At 35.6% G+C, this 19,200-nt stretch overlaps 1 protein-coding gene across 3 annotated transcripts in view; it reads left to right on the forward strand.

The window, feature by feature from the left end:
* The window catches only part of PLS3 (plastin 3), a 96,682-nt gene extending 83,038 nt beyond the window's left edge, over window positions 1-13,644 (forward strand). For all 3 annotated transcript variants that reach the window (XM_061409539.1, XM_061409538.1, XM_061409540.1), the window contains 8 exons: window positions 2,843-2,938; window positions 6,573-6,768; window positions 8,299-8,377; window positions 9,108-9,222; window positions 9,403-9,536; window positions 10,395-10,518; window positions 10,742-10,866; window positions 12,395-13,644. In XM_061409539.1, the coding sequence (XP_061265523.1) occupies window positions 2,843-2,938; window positions 6,573-6,768; window positions 8,299-8,377; window positions 9,108-9,222; window positions 9,403-9,536; window positions 10,395-10,518; window positions 10,742-10,866; window positions 12,395-12,527 (1,002 nt within the window). In that variant the 3' untranslated portion in view covers window positions 12,528-13,644. The remainder of the gene's footprint in view (window positions 1-2,842; window positions 2,939-6,572; window positions 6,769-8,298; window positions 8,378-9,107; window positions 9,223-9,402; window positions 9,537-10,394; window positions 10,519-10,741; window positions 10,867-12,394) is intronic.
* The last annotated feature ends 5,556 nt before the right edge of the window (window positions 13,645-19,200 follow it).

Consider the following 19,200-nt stretch of genomic DNA (forward strand, 5'->3'; position numbering starts at 1 on the left):
TCCTTCATGTATTTTTCATTTATTTCTTTACTATTTCTGTCCTACTAACTTTGGGTTTTTTAATTTGTTTTTTGTTTGTTTGTTTTTTTCTTCTTTTTCTATTTGCTTTATGTGTAAAGTCTGGTTGTTTATGATGTTTTTCTCATTTCTTGAGGTAGGCTTGTATTGCTATAAACTTCCCTCTTTTGTTGTGTCCCATAGGTTTTGGGTTGTCATGTTTTCATTGTCATTTGTTAATTTCCTTTTTGATGCCTCAGTGACCTGTTGGTTATTTAGAAGCAGGTCATTTAGCCTCCATGTGTTTGTGTTTTTTAGTTTTTTTTCCCCCTGTAATTCATATCTAGTCTCATAGCATTGTAGTTCAGAAAAAATGCTTGATACAATTTCAATTTTCTTAAATTTCCTGATGATTGTGACTGAAGATGTGATCTATCCTGGAGAGTGTTCCATGTGCACTTGAGAAAAAAGTGTATTCTGCTGTTTTAGAAAGGGAATCTTATTTTTAAATGAATATTTTAAAAATTATCCTTTGATATTTTTTAAAAAACATATTCTGCTTTTAATATTTTTAAAAAGCAGAGGATTGCTGGGTAATGTGAAAAGGAACTTCTAATTTATGTTCGAGTTCAAATTTTCACCTAAAGCTCCTTTTCAGGGTAGTAAATTACAGACTCTTTGGGGTCTACTCTTTACCTGTCTTTCTCAAGTGCATAGGGAGAAGGCACATACAAATTCTTTCTGTACCTTTAGTAGGTAGTTGTAAGTGAAAGCACTTTCACAACTGTAATGCACTACTCCTTAAGAGATAACCTCTGTGCCACTAATGGTAAGATCTGGGTTTGCATTCCATGAATTGCTCTGCACTGGCTTTCACTCTCACCCGATTCTCCCCATTCTTAGAATAATTTCTGGCAAATGTATCAAATGTATATAGTTGGCTCATTGAAGATACAGCTTTCTAGGCCTCTCCCAGAGATCTGTACTTGGCGGGTCAGAGCTTACATCTGGCCATATCCATATTAAGCAACTTCCCTGGGGGATTAGGATGTACACAATCCATAGGAGTTACCATGAGAAACATTCCTTTACAATCTGTTTGGACTGTCAAGGCCCAGTAATAGAAAACTTCCAAAGCTGGGAAGGTGATCTTCAGATGTAACATTGATCTCAGGTGGCCTTGGCCTATAGCAGCTTGAAGCAGGGATTCTGTTCCCAGCTAGAGATTGAGGTCGGGCTACAGCAGTGAGAGAACTGAATCCTAGCCAGTAGACCACCAGGGACCAGTGGGACCAAGGCCCTGGCCCATCAGCTGTGTAGAAATGGATTTCCACATAGAGATTGAGTAAAACAAGTGTTTATTAGCAGGAAAATGTATATGTGAATAGACTCACATGGGTGGGCTCAGAGAGACAGTTGCACCCTCATAGTGGTTTATATCACTTTCATGGAGCATTTCTTCTGGGTTTCCTTTGGCCAGTCATCTTGCTTTGTCTGGTTCTGAGTCCGTATTTGGTTTATCTCAGGATACTCCCATGTGTGCATGTGTATCTCTTAGCCAAGATGGATTCTAGTGAAGAGGCCTATGGGTAGGTTGACATCACTTACTTTGAGCTTAAGACAGGAGATACATGGGTCCAGGCTGAAGAGTTTCTCCCCTGTGGACAGAAATTCTATAATAGCAGAAACCCATAAAAGCTGCCTTGCCCAGATAAGAGATAAAAGACCATATATTCCTTATTCTTAAAGTCAAGGAGACCTTCCCAACTACACAGGCACAGAAAGGCTCAATGGAGGTCAAAACGGAGGGGGTATCACCTCAATTTCTGGCTGGAAACCAAAGCCCTGCTTCAAGGCACTGTGGACTGAGGCTACCCAAAATCACCATGATGCTACCTCTTCTATCTCTTATCTGGGCAGGGCCCAGCCTGCTCCACCATCCAGCTTTTATGGAGTTTCTGCTATTAATATTATGGAGTTTCTGTCCACAGGGGATAAACTGTTCAGTCTGGGGCCCTTGTATGTCCTGCCTCAACATGATAACAAAACCACTCCAATTCCTGTCCTCTGGTATTCCAGAGAGGCAGAATTGTACTTGACATGTGTGTTGAAGACCCTCATTAAATGTTTACAGTAATACAGTGGTTTTCAGGTTTTGTTCTGTGTAGCATCCACACAGCCTGAATTCATCCAGCCCACATCCCATATGAGCAATGCCGTTTTTGTTTTAGGTATTGGGATTCCAAGTAAAAATGTTCAAGTGTTGAAAGAGGTCAAGGGCTTAAAGAGAAGCTCATTTGGTTAAATATATTCAGATGATTAAGGGTTTACTGTTATTTCACCACCTCAAGTAGAACTCATTTCAAATTTTTTGTCATTTCAATTTATAATTTAATGCATTGTTAACACAACTAATCTCTTCTCCATAGGTTATGGTATATACATATTATGCTTTGTCATGATATAACCTGTTTATTTTCTCTTTCCCTATGCTTCCTGGATTTCTGCTATCCTACTTGTTTCTCGTGCTTGTTTTATCTGTCAAGCTTATTGACTTCAGTAACTCAGTGAAGGTACAGAACTAGTTATATGTTTTCTAGCATTATTGTATTGATGATATCAATAAACTGTAAAGTCATGACAAAATCCAGTTAATCCATATTCAAGGCAGACACAAGGCCAGATAGGTGGACTTTTCTGGGAAAAGGAACTGTTAAATTAGAAGATAGAGATTTGTGTCACATTCTTACAAAATCCAATGCAAATATCCTTCCACACATGGGACAATAGGATACATTCATTCTTTGTAAATGTGATCTCACTAATATTTGCAATTCATTTTTAGGATTCCAAAGCCTATTTTCATCTTCTCAATCAAATTGCACCAAAAGGACAAAAGGAAGGTGAACCACGGATAGATATTAACATGTCAGGTTTCAATGTAAGTATAGGTGTTCTTATGAATTCTACAAGCTTACAAAATTGTCAATTTCTTATAAATAACAAGAATGCTTATAATTGCATGTTATGATGTTGGCAGTTTTAAGTATTATCTTAAATTTTATTACTGTAGATATAATTTGTAGACAGAAAGACCAGCTTTGATTTATGTTAATAGTTTATTAGTGAGTTCTGTAGTTATGGTGGTGTTGGTTTTTATGGATGGCATAAAATATTCAGAGTAAATGTAGGGAAATAAGCACTAGAAGCTAACCTTTTCTGAGTTTTTGGATTATAATCATAATGATAGATTTAATGAAAACATATTCATATATGCATCTGTAATATTCTTATGTTGAGAGTAATGTGAATGTGTTTACAAACTCCTGATCCCTGAAATCCAGTTTGGTGAATTACTGTCACGGACCATGTTCCCTTGTTACATCACTTATTTGCTCAATGACCTTGGACAAGTTCCTTTGTTCATACATGAAGTAACAAGTTGGCCTAGACTATTGAGTCTCAACTTTCTAGGATTGTGTTGTTCTTTATATTCATTAGATATGGAATGGATTCTACTGATTTTTAAAAAATGCACATTTCTAGCATATTTCATATCCACTTCAGATTGAGTGGATTACACTTGCTAAACCTTTTATGCTGCCCTTACCAGAACTGAATTTGTCACTGACTTGTAGTACTTATATTTCTGTCTGTTTTTAAATGTGAAATTCTTCAGTTCAGGTCACTCTTGGCACAAATGAGAGGCCCTCCTGTGTGTGAAGGAAGCTCTCTGGGATGGCTAGTCAGGTGATCTTATGCCTAGGTAGATAACACCAGTGTACTGATTCTGATTATGATACACCTCTTCTCTAGTCACTTCTCCCTGGTTGATCTTAAAGCACTCCCTTCATTGTCTCTATCCTCTTCAGAATCCTTTAAGGATTCCCCATTGACTCAAGAGTTTAGTCTGAAATGTTCTGCTGAGCATGTGAAGGCCTGCTACACCATCTTGCTCCATCTCTTCTAGCCAGGGCAATTTCCTACTGCTCTGTCCATGCACTCATTTTAATGTTGAGTCTTTCATAATGCTTTTCCCTTGTCTTTCAGTGTCCTTTATCTTTGTCAGTCTTATACCTTCTTTAGGGATATATATCTCCATTATAACATCCAGTTTCCTCATGATCCTTTGTGATCCCTCTCTGTCCCCATACTCCTCCATCCTAGGCAACCACTGATTTGCTTTCTTTCAATTTAGTTTGAATTTTTGATAATTTTATGGAATCATATAACAGGTGCTCTTTTTTTTAATCAAGCTTCTTTCAGCATTATTATTTTGAGATTCATCTGTGTTGTTACATAACTCAGAAATTCATTCCTTTTTATTGCTGAATAATAGTCCAGTGGATGGATATGCTATAATTTGTTACCCATTCACCATGATGAACATTTGGATTGTTTCCAGTTTGGGGCTATTACAAATACAGCAGCTCTGAACATTCATATACAAGTCTTTGTGTGAGTTTAGGCATTCATTTATCTTTGGTAAATACCTAGGAATGGAATGGCTGGGTAATGGTATATGTGCATTTAACTTTTCTAAGCAGCTGCCAAGTTGTTTTTCAAAATGGTTGTACCTTGCACATTGCTACCAGTAGTACATGAAGGTTCCAGTTCATCCACATGCTCACTGACACTTTAATGTGGTTAGTTTAAACATTAAGAATTTTAACACTGGTAGAGGTGTCTCATTGTGATTTTAATTTGCATTTCCTTAATGACAAATGATGTTGAATATCTTTTCATGTAGTTATTTGTTGTCTATACATCTTTGTTTAAACACTTTACCCATTTTAATTGCATTGTTTGCTTTCTTATCAAGTTTTGAGTGTTTTATATATTTTGGATATAAGTCCTTGATTGGATATATGATTTGCAGATACTTAGTCCCAGTGTTTTTCCAAGAACAGACATTGTTTAATTTGGACAAAGTCAGATTTAGTCATTTTTTTTTCTTTGACAAATCATGCTTTTGATGTTGTATCTAAGAAATTTTAGCCTAACACAAGGTCACAAACATTTCTTCTTACGTCTTCTCTTAGAGGTTTTATAGTTGGGGTTTTATATTTAGTTTTATATTGATAGTTTTGAGTTCATAAATTTACATGTGTGTGTGTATTGTAGGTTAATTTTGAATATGATGTGAGGTATGGGCTGACGTTGTTTTGGGCATATATATATTTTCATTTGATTATTTTTTGTTTCTTTATTCTGTATCTTAATTTTTAAAAATTGTTGCTATTTCAACGTTTCCTTCTACTCCAATATTATCAATGCTTTTTGTTTAAGAATGCCAAGATGATTAAAAAAAATATGGGATTTAAGAATAGATAGTAAAAAGCACAAACCAGAAGCATTAAAGTAACAAGTGACAGATTAAAAGAAATAGAATAGGCTCTATGAGATGAACTCACTAGGCTCATGGAGAATCCCAAAGACTGAATCCCAGTCAATTGCCCATCTACTGGTGGTTACGGATTGCTCTGCAATGGTAACAGTGAAGGGTAACACAGTAAATACCCATTCTTCTGGAGACCTAGATGATCGAGGCACCTCACTGGAGATGAAAAAAGTAAAGATAGCATCACCCATTAAAGACAGAGTTAAGACTCAAATTATAGAATCCGAACTATGTTGGTTTATAAGTAACGTTTCTCAAATTTCCTTTATCTCTTATTTCCCTCTTATTATAAAAATCCCTTCTTACCTGAAACTGTTTTCCAGAAGAGCTACATTTACCCTTGGGCATACTGGGGTGGCCATGTCTATAAAGTCTGGAGGGGGCAGGTCACTAGAAACGAATAATCCAAAAGCAATTGTTCCTCCTGCAGCTTCAGGTTTTTGACTTTTATTGTTGGGAGGTGGGAATGGTGAGCACTGGGGAAACTATTTTTAATTTGGTCTCAAGTTATCAGATCTATAATGTATAATCCTCACCAAACTGTATGTTAGTCAAGAAATCAGCATGCATCTTTCCAAAAGGAAAGAAGTTGGGGTGGGGGAGAAGACAAAACGAAGTCAGGAGTCCTAGGAATTAGTTAAAAGTAAGTATTTTACACATAAATAGACAACTTTGCTTCCTGGATGGAAAAGTAAAAACAAAAAGTAGTTTAAGAGAAAGATGATAATTTGAAATATGCAACTTAAACCTCAAAATTATTGGAGCCTGGTATCCTTGATTATTATTTAAAAAATTTTTTTCTTCATAATTCCTTCATCTTTTTCAGCCTTACACCCTCTTTAGGGTTTAAATTTAAAATCTGAACAGGTTTCACTTTTTTCTTAATGAATTTTGGCATGAGAGAAGTAATCTCAATTGAGTTAAATCTATTCTGTCCTTAGATACATGATCTGGTGCCATCTAGGGTATTCTCAAGGTACTGCATATCCAGCACAGCCAAATTTGTTTTGTTTTGTTTTGTTTTGCATTCAAAACAGTAATATAAGTACCATGTGTTGGCTAAGAGAAAATAGAATTGTGTATCCAGCCTATCATTGTAGGGCAAAGTTTCTATATTTTTAGTATGGCCTTTTTTTTTTTTTTTTAAAGAAGTCTTCTTATTTTACTTCAATAGGAAACAGATGATTTGAAGAGAGCTGAGAGTATGCTTCAGCAAGCAGACAAATTAGGTTGCAGACAGTTTGTTACCCCAGCTGATGTCGTCAGTGGGAACCCTAAACTGAACTTAGCCTTTGTGGCTAACCTGTTTAATAAATACCCGGCACTCACTAAGCCAGAGAACCAAGATATTGATTGGACTCTATTAGAAGGTAACTAAAGGTTTCTTAAATTATGTTTGGGGCTACACAGTGGAAATACATGGGCCACGATGATTTCATAATCTTGATTTAATAAGTTTCCTTATCCATTTAGCAACTGTCTACTAGAAGTAGTCCCAAGGGCTGAGTAATAAGTGACACCTGATAGAAAGGGATGATAACAAGGGAACTTTTATTTTAATTTACTTATTTTTGGCTGCTCTGGGTCTTTGTTGCTGCATGCCGGCTTTCTCTAGTTGCTGCACCCAAGGGCTACTCTTTGTTGTGGTGCTCAGCTTTCTCATTGGGGTGGCTTCTCTTGTTGAGGAGTGTAGGTTCAGTAGTTGGGCTTCATTGCCCCACGGCATATGGGATCTTCCCAGACCAGGGATCAAACCTGTGTCCCCTGCTTTGGCAGGAGGAGTTTTATCCACTGTACCACCAAGGAAGTCTGGAAACTTTTAAAGTAAGCTAGCCTAGGATCACTTAGTATAAGGCCACTTAGTAAACCAATGTTTTATTTTAATATTTTATATTTAGGTCACTTATTTTTAAACCTCCCTCCAAAAAAATGCCCATGTGCATAAAATTTGACCTATATAAATCTGCAATATGTGTTTCATTCTTCCATAGTCAGACTAACTAAAACTGCTCTCAGTTCCTTTTACCTTTAACCTACTCAAAAAATAATAATGCATGTAATTTGGGAAAGGCAGAGTATACATTTTCCAGATTATATATGCATGAAGTATAGTACTTAAAAATTAACAAATTTAATTAGTAGCTCATTGCATATCCACTAGCATTATTATGAAATCAGATGGTAAAGAATCTGCCTGCAGTGCAGGAGACCTGGGTCCGATCCCTGGGTTGGGAAGATCCCCTGGAGAAGGGAATGGCTACCCACTCCAGTATTCTTGCCTGAGAAATCCATGGACAGAGGAGTCTGGCAGGCTACAGTCCATGGGGTGGCAAAGAGCAGAACACAACTTAGCAACTAATACTTTGAACTCTCAATTAGCAGCTCATTGCATATATACTAGGATTACTATAAAATCTTTAAATTTTATGCTTTTGAAGTTTCAAATAATTTGTTGCTCTAATATAGACATGTAAAAAAGTACATATATGTGACTTAGTATTTTTAAATGGGTAGAGAGAAGATGTAAGTTAATGTGAGTATAGAGGTTTGTATGACCATGGCAAATTTTTCTAATAAAAACTAAACTGATAATATCAGTTATTTTAGAAGTATGGGGATTTGGGGAGATACTGGAGAAGGATGAGATGGAGAAGAGATTATAAAAAGTTCGTATACCTCTTAGCTGATTATAATAAGCTTATATTTTTACTTTTAATATAAAGTCATCCAATTTAAAAAACAAGAGAGAATGTATTCAGAGAGACTGCTTGGAGATTCATGTTTGAGAAAACCTCTAGATCTGAAAAAAAAAAATAAACTAATCTAATTGTGGGTTGATGTTATATGCACATATGCAAGGTGTTTCATGATTTTATAAACACTGTGAATATTTTTAATAGGAGAAACTCGTGAAGAAAGAACCTTCCGTAACTGGATGAACTCTCTTGGTGTTAATCCCCATGTAAACCATCTCTATGCGTAAGCCTTCCAATGCTATTGTAAAGTTTTGAACATCACGAATGGATGCTGCATAAATAATTATAGCTCTAAACCTTTTCTAAATGTTAGTTTGTAGTCATTACTTTATTGAAAAATGTGATGACTTCCATTATCATTTCCCAAATACACAAAAGCCCATATTATTTCTTTACATGGTCATTAAGTGAAAGAATGTATAAGTATCTTTCTAACACCCTAGGGAACAGAGACTTTATATTTTGAAACGGAGACCAGAGAGTACATTAAGTAGACCATCCATGATGCCTTGAGGTCTTTGTGCTCACTGTTCTCTCAGCCTGAAATGTTCTTTTCCACATCAAATACCTTATTCCCTTGCTATATTCAAGCCGCTGATTCAGATTCTAACCGCCGCCACCTACCACTCCCTAACTCCTAATCTTGTTCTTTTCGTTTTTCATAGCAATTAAATACATTCCCCTAACCCATTTATCTATATACTTGTTTATTCTCTTTCTTTCTCTGACTCTAAAGGACTGGGATTTTTCTCCTATGAGCCCAGCTTATAGAACAGTTCTTTGCAAACAATAAGCTCTCAATAACTACTTTCAAGTGAATTGGATGGTGTTAGCTCTATTTTTAGCACAGATTAATAAAATGCATGAGTCTTTTGACAGTGTAGTGTCCTTGTTTTTAAGGAAACAGGCCCTGCCCTCTGAAAACACTGATCAAACTCTCTTTAAATCATCAGTGACCTCCAAGATGCCCTGGTAATCTTACAGCTATATGAACGAATTAAAGTTCCTGTTGACTGGAGTAAGGTGAATAAACCTCCATACCCGAAACTTGGAGCCAACATGAAAAAGGTAGCTAATTAAGTTGCTGCACATATTTGTTACAGACTGTTTTTGTTTTCAATTTGTGTTTGGGAAACTCTTTGACTCTGAGCTTCTTGAGGACAGAAACTATGTCTTACTTTGTGCGCACCTGCATATACAGATTAAACAAGTGAAAATCTTTAAACATTTTCTTTTGTTTGTTTGCAGCTAGAAAACTGCAACTATGCTGTTGAATTAGGGAAGCATCCTGCCAAATTCTCTCTGGTTGGCATTGGAGGGCAAGACCTGAATGATGGAAATCAAACCCTGACTTTAGCTTTGGTCTGGCAGCTGATGAGAAGGTATGGTACACAATTTTAACTGCTTAAGCTTCACTATCATACACGTCTGTGATCTAGTCTTTACTATTTCTAAGGAAACGTATCAATGACTACCTTTGAAATTTTTGTGTTTAGACTATGAAGTGAGCTTAAGTAATGAATATATGTTGGATGGTCAATGGGAAATGCCTTCTTGAAAGTGAGGCAGCAGAACTGTGAATATTTCCCTTTTTTCATAATATGCCTGACACAGTGTTTGTGACAGATTTAGTGTTCATGAATAAAAACAGCAAAAATTATGAACATGTATATATTTGAGAAAGAAGATCTCTTAACTGTAATGCTAAAAAGCAATTCATTATAACTGGGTACCAGTCAAAGCACAGCTTACTTTAAGTTGTTACCATTGGTTGGCCTAGTACAAAGTGAGCCTGCAGTAGACTGGTGGACTTACTCATTAGAGCACTGAAAATCGTCCTGCCACCAATGCAAAAAGAAGCTCAATGGCAAGCCACTACTACTTGAAATTTTTTTTCATATAATGTGAATGTCTTCTCATGAAATCTTTTCTTTAATCTCTCAAACCTAAGGAAAAGAAATGAAAGAGAAAGCATCTTTCTAATATTTGTATTTTTTCTAATAAACTAGAACAGAAACTGTTCTGTTTTTTTTTAAATTAATTTTTATTGGTATGTAGTTGCTTTCCAATGTTGTGTTAGTTTCTGCAATACAACAAAGTGAATCAGCTATATGTTTAAATATATCCCGTCTTTTTCAGATTTTCTTCCGATTTAGATCACCACAGAGCATTGAGTAGAGTTCCCTATGCTATACAGTAGCTTCTCATTAGTTACCTGTTTCTTCTGCTGCTTCATTTAGATATACCCTCAATGTCCTGGAAGATCTTGGTGATGGTCAGAAAGCTAATGATGACATCATTGTAAGCTGGGTGAACAGAACATTGAATGAAGCTGGAAAATCAACCTCCATCCAGAGTTTTAAGGTAAGAATTCCATTTTTGACTATTAAACGTTATGTTTGCTATAGAAAGTATCTATAGTTTGGAAGGCTAGACTTTGGTTTTTTTTGTGAGTGAGATTGTTGTGGGGGTAATGACATGATTCTTTTTTAATTCACTAGACTTTGATTTTGACAGCTTTATATAAGTGATCATGCATTAATTTTTACACATGGAAATTCTTAAATGTATTGTCCTTTTACTCTAGGATAAGACAATCAGCTCCAGTTTGGCAGTTGTGGATTTGATTGACGCCATCCAGCCAGGCTGCATAAACTATGACCTTGTTAAGAGTGGCACTCTGACAGAAGATGACAAGCACAATAATGCCAAGTAAGGAATGCTGCCTAATATCCTGATAAGGGCATAGGCATTGTAGGCAGGCAGATCTGCATTATCATTCAGGTTCTGCCATTTAAGAATGGTGTCAGCTGGGGGAAACGTCTTCTAGCCTCAGATTCCTCATCCATAAAATGGGAGCAATAATACTTACCTTAGAGATTTTGAAATGAGTAAAATACGTAAGAGCCTACCATTGTTGCACCTGACCTAGTAGGTAGGTGCTAAGTCAGCCATTGGTTTGTAAGTTATAGAAATAATGTATGTGTTAAAGCAACTTAGCTGCAAACTTAAAACAAGGGAAAAAGGGGCAAAGGATAAGCATGCCTTTGATAGGGTTTTCTTTGTCGCACTCTTTTTAAATATTTTTAAAACTTACTGTGCATAGCCCACCTTACTACATATGTTGAGTTTATTATCTTGGTCCCTTAAGTGGGCAGGATGCTAAACTCTCAGCTGAAACCATGCCTTGAAAGTTTCCTGCATTTTGACAATATTGAGAAGGTCTTTTCCACCTGCCTCTTCCCTTCTTCTCCAAAGACCTAGACTGTGATCTGGTTTCATGGGCAACTCATGAAAGCTTTCCTAGTATACACTGAAAATCAGCTCCCAACAGGGCTTCACAAGATAGCTAAGAAGAATTACTGCAAAACTTCATTTTGGCATCACATACTATGTCAAATCATCTCTTCCCTCCTTGAAAAAAATATTTGCAGCATAATATGGTAAAGATTTATAGAGAACTCTTTAAACTTCTTTTTCCAGAAACTTGATCATATTTAAAGATTTCTGTTACAGAACACCTAGAAATGCCTTATATATTAATTGAGGGGTGCTCCTGAAAATTTCCTCAGCTGGACATGTCAGTTCTTAACTCCTTTCCTTTCTCTACCCTTTTCATTCCTTGCTTCAGCCACTCTGGCATGTACCATATAGACTCTGTCTCTTCCCTTGAATATTTGGAAGTATTCACTGCATCTGTGAAATTGTATTTTGCATATAGCACAGTTTTCCACTGTGTCTCTAAGATCTCGTGATAGCCAATGTTATCTTTTTTTTGGGGGAGGGATCTAATTAATTTTATTTCATTTTTAAACTTTATCTTATTACATGCTCAATGAGAATATCAACATCTGAGTATATATACATATTTTCAACATCTGGGTGTATATATACATATATATATATATATATATATATATATATGTATGTATACACACACATATATTCTGGAAAAATGTTTTTTCATATCAGTTCTCCTAAATTGTTCTCATTTTACATTGTAGAAAAGGAGTGAATAAATATTATCAGCCCCAAATAGTAGAGCTTAAAAATCTGGTATCACTTATGAGTGACCTCACAAAAGAGAAAACAATGAAAAATGAAGTCATTCTGATTTGAACTCTTGCTGTAGAAGTTTTGTATCCCAGACAATTGAGTATATGAGAGGAAATAGATGCCTTATGTTGTGCCCTTGACTAACTGGAATTGAACCTCAATTTTTGTTTCCTCCAAAAAATAGGTACGCAGTGTCGATGGCTAGAAGAATTGGAGCCAGGGTGTACGCTCTACCAGAAGACCTTGTGGAAGTAAAGCCCAAGATGGTCATGACTGTGTTTGCATGCTTGATGGGCAGGGGTATGAAGAGAGTGTAAAATAACCAATTTGAATAAAAAACAACCTTGCTCCCAGGTGCATGATTAGCAGTACAGCAATTTCTGGCTGAAATGCTCATGGCTTAAGAAACTTTTGGTTATTGAAAGGACTGTTTAGTTTTAACAAGACTAAGTTAATCATGGGAGCCCTCAGGTGAAAGAGTTTTAGTAACAACAACTCCTCTTTCCCATAGTCAAGGTGGATTTGTCAGGCCCACCTGAAATGTGCCCATAGTCAAATCATTTACTCGCTCCTCCTAGATCGCTGCCCTTGACGTTTCCCATTGCTGTACGTATTTCTATGTATCTGTTTTTCTCTTAGAATGTCCACCTCTTGGGACTTGCTTAGATGACTGAATATGAATATTATTGGTATTAGACAATAATTTGCTTTCCATCCAGTATGCTAGTTCTTATTCAAGAACTGTGGTCAGAGGGTATTTGTATATGAGTATCCTTTGCTTGTCTTTCTAGTACTGAAAATTGACAGAAGTAACTGGCTGTGCAGAATGTAATAGAAGCTTTTCATATTCTTTTATTCTTAAAATCAGTATCTTTTTACAGTATTCTTTCTACATGATCCTTTTTTGTACATTTAAGAATATTTTGATTACATTAAATAAGACTGCTGATTTTGCTACTTTTTTTAAGGGGTCTTCAAGTAAGTAAAAAACATACATTATAGGTAGAGGGAAATGTACCTTGAATTTCTATCTTCTCTCCCACACTAAAGCTGTAAACACTTGACATATTTTGTCCTGAAACACTTGGTTCAATATATACTTCTTTGTTTTAAAACATGTACCATCAAATTCTCTCTTTAGATTTTAAATGCTGTTGAATATGACACTTTTGAGGAGAGAGTGGGCTCAGAATTTAGGAAGGATATGATAGGCCAAGTATGCTAAGTCTATATTAAATTTTCTAATTTTACACCTAAGATAAGGAGATGTGGTCACTAAAAAATAAACATGTATGTAGGACTTAATGTATTCTAATGTACTCTTGCTTTGTCAAGCTGTTTGCTATAGTTTTTAAGATCATAATGTTACTCTAACTCTGAAAAGTTATGTACTCTGATAGCAATGTATTAGTTCAAATAAAAGCATTTACATAATTAGTCTCTTCATGCCTCTGTCCCTTCGTAGTATGCCTATGTTTGCCAGGTTTTTTCCTCCAATATTCTAACTCATTTTCTGGTGTATTTTATAAAATGATGTTTGTTAAATTTATGCTTTTGGAGCTGAATTACACGGATGGACAGAATGAGGTAAGATGGTTTTCTCCAACTTACTAAAATTTCCTTATCCAGTTTCTCCCTTTTTCTTTCTTTTCCATGTTACTCAATCTTTTCAGTGTTCAGTAATGACATGATATGTGTTTGCATGCGTGCTAAGTCACTTCAGTCTTATCCGACTCTTTGCGACCCTACAGATTGTAGCCTGCCAGGATGCTCTGACCACGGGATTCTCCAGGCAAGAATACTGGAGTGGGTTGTCATTCCCTTCTCCACAGGATCTTTCCAACACGGGGATAGAACCTGCATCTCCTGCAATTGCAGGTGATTCTTTACTGCTGAGCCACCAAAGAAGCCTGTTCTATGATATACAGGTCAAAACAATGGGGATCCAAACAACCAGGTTGGTTTGTGGCAGGTTTTCTTAGCCTCATCACTACTAACATTTTGGGCTGGATAATTCTTTGTTGGAGGTGGGAGGGAGCTGTCCTGTACATTATTTCAGGGCATTTAGCTGTGTCCCTGGCCTCTATCCACTAGATTTCAGTAGCATACCTCCAGTGTGTAGACCAAATATGTCTTCAGAACTAGCCAAATGTTCCAAGGTGGGGGCAAAATCAACTCTAATTGACAAACTGTTGTTTATGGTACCATTTTAACGTTTTGTGTGAATGAGTAATATGAAATGCAGTCCTTTAAGGAACTACATGGTGATAACTATAAAATATTTTTTATTTATAGCCTAAGAATAAGAAAGACCTTTATTAATATGATATGAACCCCAGAGACATAAAAGAAAGATAAATGTGACAATTCTGCTTTTGCAATAAATGAGTAAGCAAAGTCAGAATATAGATGACTAAGAAAAAAAGTTTGGTCCCATTGTCTTAGTCCATTCAGGCTGCTGTAACATGGTATTATAGACTAGGTGATTTATAAATACCAAGTTTATTTCTCACAGTTAGGCAGTCTGGAAGTCCAAGATCAAGGCACTGGCAGGTTTGCTGTATAGTGAAAGCACACTTCCTAGTTCATAGATGGCTGTCTTTTAGCTGTAACCTCACATTGTGATAGGGACAAGGAAGTTCTGGAGTCTCTTTAATAAGGGCACAACCCCACTCATGACTTCACCTTTATAACTTAATGTCCCACCTCCTAATACCATCACACTGGGAGATTATGTTTCAACATATGAATTTTGGAGGAGCCTGAAACATTTAGTCTATAGTACCTGTATGATGGATTTTCTTAATATAAGGCTAAAAGACCAGTCTCTGCAAATATATACCAGGGTAACTGATTAGACAGGACAGTTGTATCTTATGACCTGTCTCCTACTTTGTATTTCCTATGCTTATCTACATTTGTTTCCCTTCAGGTACAAAAATTCTCTGTAAGTAATACCTTGAAGTGGCTTTGAAGCAAGATATTAATAAAAAGACTTATTCCATCTTGTCCTTTATTCAAAACAGGAGCTAGTTTCTTGGGTGGTTCACTGTACAGAGCCCACCATCTGTAGGAATGCACCTTTGGTTACTTAAGTGTTCACATGAAACAGTTGGCCTGAACACACCATTTCTTTTTTCCTCCAAATAAAGGGTTAAAATCACTAATATATTAAGAAATCTAACAAATCTATAAAAGAGAAAGTTCCATTAGAAAAATGGGCAAAGGAGATCAATATCCAATTCAAAGCCTATAATTAAACAAAGAACATTAAAAGGGAATGCTGATTCTCAAAAAGTAACAAGGATTATGTAGTTTCAACCAACAAAGAGCTGCCTTTTTTAGTAGACTTTATTTTTAGAGCAATTTTAGGTTCACAGCGAAATTGAGTAAAATGTACAAAGATTTTCCATATACCTTCAGCCCACACACATGTGTAAGCCTCCTTCACTAACAACATCCCCTACCAGAATGGTACATTTGTTATAGTTGATGAACCTACATAGACACATCCATAATCACCTATAATCCATAGCTTATCTTGGATATTCTGTGGATTTTGAAAAATGTGTAATGACATGAATCTACCTTTATAGTATAATATATAGGATTTTCATTGCCCTAGAATCTTCTATTCTCTGCCTTGCCATCCCTCCCTATTCCCTAACCCCTGGAAACCACTGATCTTTTTATGATCTCTATAGTTTTGCCTTTTCCAGAATGTCAGAATCATACAGTATAACCTTTTCAGATTGTTTTCTTTCACTGAGTAATAGTCATTCTATTGAATAGAATAGGCATTCTATTGAACTGCCTGTTTTATGAACTGCCTGCTATTGATTTTTTTAAAAAAGTAATTGATAAATTATTTGATGCTGATGAAGGTATGAGCATACAGGCATCCTCTGACACCACAGATGGAAGAGTGATCAGTTTATAGATTGTTGAAGGCAATTTGTAATTACAGAGAAACCAAACCTAACATATCCTTCAACTCTGCAGCCAGCAGTACAGCAGTGTGCCATGATACATCTTGTAATACAATAAAGGGTTGGTGAGATAAACGTCCATCTACACAATGCAATATTTATGTAGTTGTTAAAAAGATGTCTGTGGCTCATGCAGAGAACTTGCACTGGTCATCTGTTTTACCTATGGTAATATACATTCAATGCTATTCTCTCAAATCATCCCAACCTCGCCTTCTCCCACTTAGTCCAATAGTCTGTTCTTTATGTGGAATCTGAAAAAAAGGCGGGGTACAAATATTTACAAACCAGAAGTAGAGTCTCGAATGTAGAAAACAAATTTTTGGTTACTGCAAGGAAAGGAGGGGATAAATTGGGAGATTGGGATTGACATATACATACTACTACATATAAAATTGACATTTACACACTGCTATATATATAAAATAGATAACTAACGACAACCTACTGTATAGCACAGGGAGCTCTACTCAATACTCTGCACTGACTTGTATGGGCAAAGAATCTAAAAAAGAGTGGATGTATGTATAACTGATACACTTTGCTGTACAGCAGAAACTAACACAATATTGTAAGTCAACTATTTTCCAATAAAAAGTTTAAAAAATAAAAGATGGCTGTGGCTCTATAATGACAAGGAAAGATGCCCTGTGTTAATCCCATTTTAGAAAAATAAATGATAGTGTATATATATACATAGATAGATAGATAGATAAAAGTGTTAGAAATTCCATAAATATATTTGTGTAGTTATACTTGGAGAGATGGAGTGTGATACCAAGGGGTTTTTACTTTTTATATTACATATTTCTATAATATCAGAAGGTTAAGATTAAAATACACTATTACCATAATCAGGCAAATAACAGAACTTTTTTAACTTAAAATGAAGTTAAGAGTGTTACAGTGAACATGTATATATTCTTTACCTACGTTCCTCAGTTGTTAGCATTTTGACATAGTTGTTTTGTATCTGCATGTTTTTTTGCTGAACCATTTGAAAGTAAGTTGTAGATATTGTGATATTTTACTCTTAAATATTTCATCATAAATCTGAGAATAAGGACATTTTCCCACATGCTACAACATTGTTGTATCTCCAAAATATAATATAGATATGTCTAATACAAAGTGTAAATTAAAAATTTCCAGATGATTCCAAAATATCTTTTTTAAAATATAAATTTATTTATTTTAATTGGAGGTTAATTACTTTACAATATTGTATTAGTTTATATGGAATTTAGAAAGATGGTAACGATAACCCTGTATGCGAGACAGCAAAAATATCGTTTTAAAATTTTTTCTTGGTGGATAGTTAATTTTCAATGTTGTATTAGTTTCAGGTGTACAGCAAAGTGATTCATTTATACATATATTCATTCTTCTTATATTCTTTGCTCATATAGGTTATCACAGAATATTGAAGAATAGAGTTCCATTTGCTATCAAGTATGTCCTTCTTGGTTATCTATCTTATATATAGTAGTGTGTATGTGTTCATCCCAAGCTTCTGATTTATCTCTCCCCGCCACGATTCTGTTTTGGTAACCACAAGTTCATTTTCAATATCTGTGAGTCTTTCTATTTTGTAAAAAGGTTCATTGGTATTTTTAAAAAAATTAGATTCCACATATGAGTGATATCATATGATATTTGTTTTTCTCTGTCTGGCTTGTATGATAATCTCTAGGTCCATCCATGTTGTTGCAAATGGCTTTAATTCATTGTTTTTTTATGGCTGAGTAGTATTCTATTGTATACATATACACATCTTCTTTATCCATTCCTCTGTCAATGGACATTTAGTATAGCTTATCTCTTCATTTAGTTAGGTCTTCTTTATTTAATTAGCATTTAAAATTTTTTAGTATACAGATTCTGTACATTTTTTAAAGTTTATACTTAAGTATTTCCTTTTATTTGGAGTTTTTGGCTAGGTTCTTTGGGATTTTCTACATATACAATCATGTCATCAGCAAAAATTTGTTAAGATGGTAGATCTCATGTTAAATGTTCCTACAGATAAAAACAAATCATAGAACAGTCTTTTGGACTCTGTGGGAGAGGGAGGCGGGGGATGATTTGGGAGAATGGCATTGAAACATGTATAATATCGTATAAGGAACGAATCACCAGTCCAGGATCAATGCAGGATACAGGATGCTTGGGGCTGGTGCACTGCGATGACCCAGAGGGATGGTATGGGGAGGGAGGTGGGAGGGGGTTCAGGATGGGGAACACATGTACATCCGTGGCAGATTCATGTTGATGTATGGCAAAACCGATACAAATTGTAAAGTAATTAGCCTCTAATTAAAATAAATAAATTTAAATTTAAAAAAAAAGAAAAAAAAAAACCAAATCATTGCTAAATTAATGGGAAGTGGTCCTCTGTCTTTCATATACTTTCCCAGAAACACTGCCTGGGAAGGTTTATTTCAAGGATCAGCAAGATGGAGATGACAACTACTTACTGGAAAGCAAATAATATTGGTAAAAAGTTTTTAAGTAAAACCATTAAACACCAGGTAAAGGAACTTGCAGCAACTCATGAGGAATTTATCAGATTTTGTCCACTTTGTGAAATGTCCCTCAGGGAAAAATTTAGGACTTCAGTCTTCCTCTTTTGTCACCTTTTATTCAACATACTTCCTGTGCCTAGAGAAGTTCTCCAAGTTACATTTTACTTTGAGTCTTCTGTTAAAATATTTTTCATAAACGGTCAGTTAAACAATACTGAGCAACTGCTTAATTTCAGGATTTTGTCTAAGGCTTGAATAAGATGAACGAGGCCCATTCTTTTCCTTGAGCTCAACAGTTGCAGATCTGGGATATGAATACTTACCATTAAGTTAAAGTGTGACTGTGGAAGTTTGTATCCAGAGCACAAAGTCAAAAAGGGTAAATCTGAACAGGGGTAAACAATGTGTGTGGATTGGGGTCCTGGTACTTGGCAAAATCCCCAATGCAAAGTGATGCTTTAGCTGCTGATTTATTT

The sequence above is a fragment of the Bos javanicus genome, chromosome X (assembly GCF_032452875.1).
Source record: "Bos javanicus breed banteng chromosome X, ARS-OSU_banteng_1.0, whole genome shotgun sequence".
Classification (NCBI taxonomy): domain Eukaryota; kingdom Metazoa; phylum Chordata; class Mammalia; order Artiodactyla; family Bovidae; genus Bos; species Bos javanicus.